General features: G+C 42.9%; 1 protein-coding gene across 1 annotated transcript; it reads right to left on the minus strand.

Moving 5' to 3' along the window:
• Positions 1-2,370, minus strand: SARC_12999 (hypothetical protein; the record flags this gene model as incomplete). Its single annotated transcript, XM_014292882.1, has 1 exon — positions 1-2,370. A coding segment is annotated over one exon (2,274 nt), but the record flags the coding sequence as incomplete, so codon positions are not given.
• Between the last annotated feature and the right edge of the window lie 2,522 nt (positions 2,371-4,892).

Below are 4,892 nucleotides of genomic sequence, written 5' to 3' on the forward strand. Positions count from 1 at the left end.
TCATCTATTAGTTTCTCGGCTACGCTCTGCTACGTTTCGTGCTTTCCTCAGCTATGGTCACCTTCTCCCCCCCTCCTTCCGCTCCACAACACCGCTTCAAGTGTACAGTATCTGAGTATAGTTTAACTCGGGGCGTCGTTGTGCGCTAGTATCAAAGACCACTCGCAACGCCACAGCGGTAGACCCCACACAGACACGCGCAGATGTAATCTTCACACCATACCGATCGTACAGCACGGGCCCATTTGTTATTTCCGCACCATCTCGGTTATCCTGCGTCTTGGCGTCAGCGTCCGCCAATTTCTCTGCGTGCTCCATGCTATGCACATGTGTGTACGCAGATGCCAGCTGACGATCAGGGCTCGCCTCGGGGTGCAGATGTTTGTGCGTGCTTGTAGCCTCCTTCCAACACATAGACCTCTTGTGTGTGTTTGTATTCCGCATATACCTGTCTCTGTTGTTCTTGCGAGGATCTCTGCAGGCTTTGCGCACACACCACTCATTCAACCTGTGTCTAGCACGATTCGTGGTGGTGCGAATGGGCCTGGTGAGCCTGCCAACCCGCGCACTGGGCGTTGCTATGGCAACTTGCGCTCTACCTGCAAACTGAGTTCCTGTAGATGAACGAGTCAGACTGTATATCCGAGCTTGTGTTACTTTGGTCGTGCGTGTGCGAGAAAAAGACGATTTGGTCTGCGCATCTACCGGTAGTTGTGACTGGGTTCGTGTGATAGATGAGCTGTGTGTGTGTGCACTAGTAGGCACATGCGCTATAGTAGTATGTTTTGCTGTGATCTGTTGCTCGTGTTCCTCTGCACCGGCCACACTGCCCAGAGGAAGTGTATCTAGAAGGTGTTGTTTAAGCAATGCGGTGTGATATTGTTCAGTCAGTGGCTGTTCAGGTAGGCGACTATTCGTCTGTACTCTGGTCGCAGCCCATTTACCGTATTTGTTGTATTTGTCGTTTTTGTCGTATTTTTCCTGACTAATCTCGAGGAAATTCAGCTCAGAGGGCCTCTGCACCTCGTTCGCCAGGCCACTACCCAACCTTCTACTCGCCCTAATGACACCAACAACGCTGGAATGGGTCGCATTGCCCAACTCGCCGCAGTCCAACTTGTTGACGGATTTACCCATGCACATGGTCGAATCAGCTTCTTCTGAATCCCCTCTCACGCCTTCATGCGCACTCCAATTGCACACGCCTAGTATCCCTTGCGCTTCAGGCGGGCCCTGTGCTGGTGAGTCAGCCTGTGATGCTGCGGTGTTATTCGCTGCATCCATTGTGGTTGTGACTGTAGGTGCGTGGTATAGTCTCGAGAGATTGGACTTCTTGGTGGTTGGTGTGGTGTGGTTGTTTCGCATCTTGTAGTGGGTGCTGTCACCTGGAGCGGATTTAGACCTGGGCCTCCTGCCAGATCCATCCCAAGCGACGCTTGCTCTGTGCCCAACACGCCCAAGTCGTGTCTCTGTATGTGTATCTGTATATGTATCTGTGTGTATACTCGTATATGTATTTATACTCTCATTGTCATCCTCGACCACGACCATATGTGTATCAGCCAAATCGCGCGAATACTGCGCACGCGCCGTATCTTCTAACTCTGTAGTAGCCTCTCTGTAGTCGGATGTGTATGTGTCCCCAACATCGTCCTGGTCGAGCAAAGCGCCCAAACCCAGGTGCATAATCTCTGCCTGCTGGTGCGTACCAGACCCCTCTTCTTCACCTGCAGCAGACAGCTGCTCGTACGAATTTGCGTTACAGGTATTCGTTCTCATGTGTGAGTCGTGTATGTTCATGTTCATGTGTGTTTCCTCACCGTTTGTATCCGTATTCATGACACATCCCTTCTCGTATGTGTCTTCCTCTCCGAGGCCTTCATCAAAATAATCTGGCGCTGGCATGAAATCGTCCATGAGCTCTAACTCGCCACTGTCGTCTAGTATACTTCTATCATATATATCGTTGCCTACTACATCGTTGCCTAATATACTTCCATCGTAGATATCATTGTTATATGAAACGTCGAAGTCATCCTCCATATCTCCGTATAAAATAGGTTCGGCGCTTGTAGATGGTTGTAGTTGTTGACGTTGACGTATCCGAGCATCTGCATCTATAGCTCCATTACTAGTTCTATTCGGAGATATAAACCTCTCGACCTTTGTGTGGAAGCGAATACCACGGGACTTTCGCGTGTGCTGCTCTGTATGTATGTGTGCATCTAGTCTGCTAGTGCGATACTCTCCCCTGTCCATCTCGTCCTTGAGATTGCAAAGGAGGTTATGTAGTAGCACCTTCTTGTGCAAGCGTTCATGTCTCTGCGGGGGTGTGGTGGATTTGAGCTTCGCGTGGGTGATGCGCACAAGCTGCAGGTGATCGGAGTACGTCATTATTTTACTTATGTGTGCAGCTCTGTGTTTACGTGTGTACACTTAATCGCATACGTGTGCGTATCACTTACGTGTGTGTTTTTATCTATGAGTGTGTGATTTTATTTATGTAAACGTATTCACTTCTGGTAGTTTGGAATAGGTATTGAATTTACGTGTCGATTAAACGACTGTACTGGTTACTACAGCAAACAAACAGTACCTTTATCTCTTTTTTGCTTATCATTGGAGAATATCTAGTCTGCGTTTCGTATTATATAGCTTTGAATCGATTGACTGTATCTCTATGCGTATATTTGATTGTCTAATACTTGTGCGTACGATAATGCGTAGGTCTTTTATCACTACACAGCATCCTAATCGTAAGCCTGGCAGATACATACATGTACATGCATGTACATACACTTAAATATACACACAAATATGTTTACATCGTAGACCGTGTATCTGGTCTCATAAATAATACGTAGGCGCGCTATATTCGTATAACTCAATAGTATAGTACTTTACTATAAAACCTACGCAACGGTTTCCAGCGAATTCCTATCCACACGAAAGTATAAACCGAATACGAAAACGACGGGCTCTGAATGCCCAAATTTTGGGGTATGACACAAACTTAAAATCGGACCAAAGTGATGACGGCATTTAAGTCATCTCCTGTGAATTTCTATTGATTATGATTGGTCTACATAAACCGCCTGTAAATTTCTTATATTTTATTGGTTAGTTGTATTAACAGATAAATCGGTTTGAAATGGCATGACGCTTCTAAACGTAAGCAACTCGTCGCCATTTTCAGTGTTTTATCTGAGACGCAATCTGATCGTCGACATTGGGACTCTGGTGCCTGGGTTTTAACCCTGTGTGAACAAATTTGGGTTCCAAATAAATACTGCCAACACTACCGAATAAAATGGGACAATGATTGTTCGTTTTATTTTTAAAAAATAATGAACGGATCCGAATCAGTATCCCAGCTGACCAAAGTTATATTTCAGATGTTCCAAACTTTCACAAACTTGGAGCAGCAAGATGGGTTTATGGAATGTGTCAACACTCCCTAATCCAAATTTCACGAGCAAATCATGCATTCCTACCGGCTACCTCGTTGTCATGATGTTTTCCTGTTTCCACTTTCCACTTTCAATTCCAGTGGCGGTGAAGTGTGAACTTTGAAATGTGAACTGGTGACAAAGTGACAATATTTAAAACAGTCTTCACTCTGCAGTCTGCAATCTGCGGTCTAAATACACTCCACACAGCAGTATTTCACACTACAGAGTACAGGCTACAAACTATCTATATTTTTTAAAAGTACAACCTCTCGAGTCTCGACTCGCTGATGACTCTTGTCACTGCGAGAGTACGACACATACTGACACAAAATGACATTGAATAATATTTTTATGTTGTAAATAGCCTTCTGTGTCAAATTTCCAGAAGGCTATGTTTATGTGAGGCAGGTGTACATGTTTATTAATTTTGGTTGTTTTTTTTTTTAAGCAAAACAATCATATATTTACGCTTGACCGAAATATCGGTCATCAATTAGATTTTTTTAGCATACAGTAAATATTGACTTTGTCTAATTTTCAGAAGGCTATGACAGTATGTATAATAGCCTATGTATTTAAATATTTCTAAAAACAAGTATATACATAGGCTATGTTTTTTTCTAAATACAATTCAATACTATTATTTAAAAAATTAAAAATCATGTTCCAGTTTTATAACTGAAGTTCATTCGCAAATTTACGCGGGAAGAAAAATTGACGGTCTGGACAGGACCACTTCCATGTCCAAAATTTACGTTTTCCGGTAGAACGTAAAGAAGTCAATACTTTCAAGTTTATGTTGAACGTTTGGTCCTGTATGTTATATACAGGTGCAAAGTATAGGTTCTGAAGTACAATATAGCTACGTATTTCCCTCATATAGTGCCATGCTTCTTCATATTAGGTTAGACCCTTTCTTCCCCATTTGTACGTTATAACTTTCAAATACCAGACTTTATACGTTTACGTTAAACATACACGCGAACTATTTTTTAAATGCGTTGAGGAGAGATGTCAGTTGTCACAGATGGTTCTGATTAGAAAACGATGTGTCTACTATATGATCTGTATCACTATAATATATATATATATATATATATATATATATAAGATATAATCACAATCTTAAGCCACATATACAAGAGATATATACTGTCTATGTGTGTGAGTTGGAGATCGAAATAGCCGGACATGTTACGTGGGCTAGTACGTGGCAAAACTTGATACTGGAGAAGGTTTTTACTATACCACATTACCGCTTCCCATGCAATAGTATAACAAAAGCACACCAGTATGCCGAGAGAGATTATAACCCTACAGGTGGGACAATGTGGTAACCAAGGTAACTGTGGTCTGGAAGAGATCTTATATACATCTTGATTAAATTATCGGGCACTGAAGATTATGGCTGCTGTATTCTTACTTCTTTTAGAGTATGTA

This window comes from Sphaeroforma arctica (assembly GCF_001186125.1).
Source record: "Sphaeroforma arctica JP610 unplaced genomic scaffold supercont1.2795, whole genome shotgun sequence".
Taxonomy (NCBI): Eukaryota; class Ichthyosporea; order Ichthyophonida; genus Sphaeroforma; species Sphaeroforma arctica.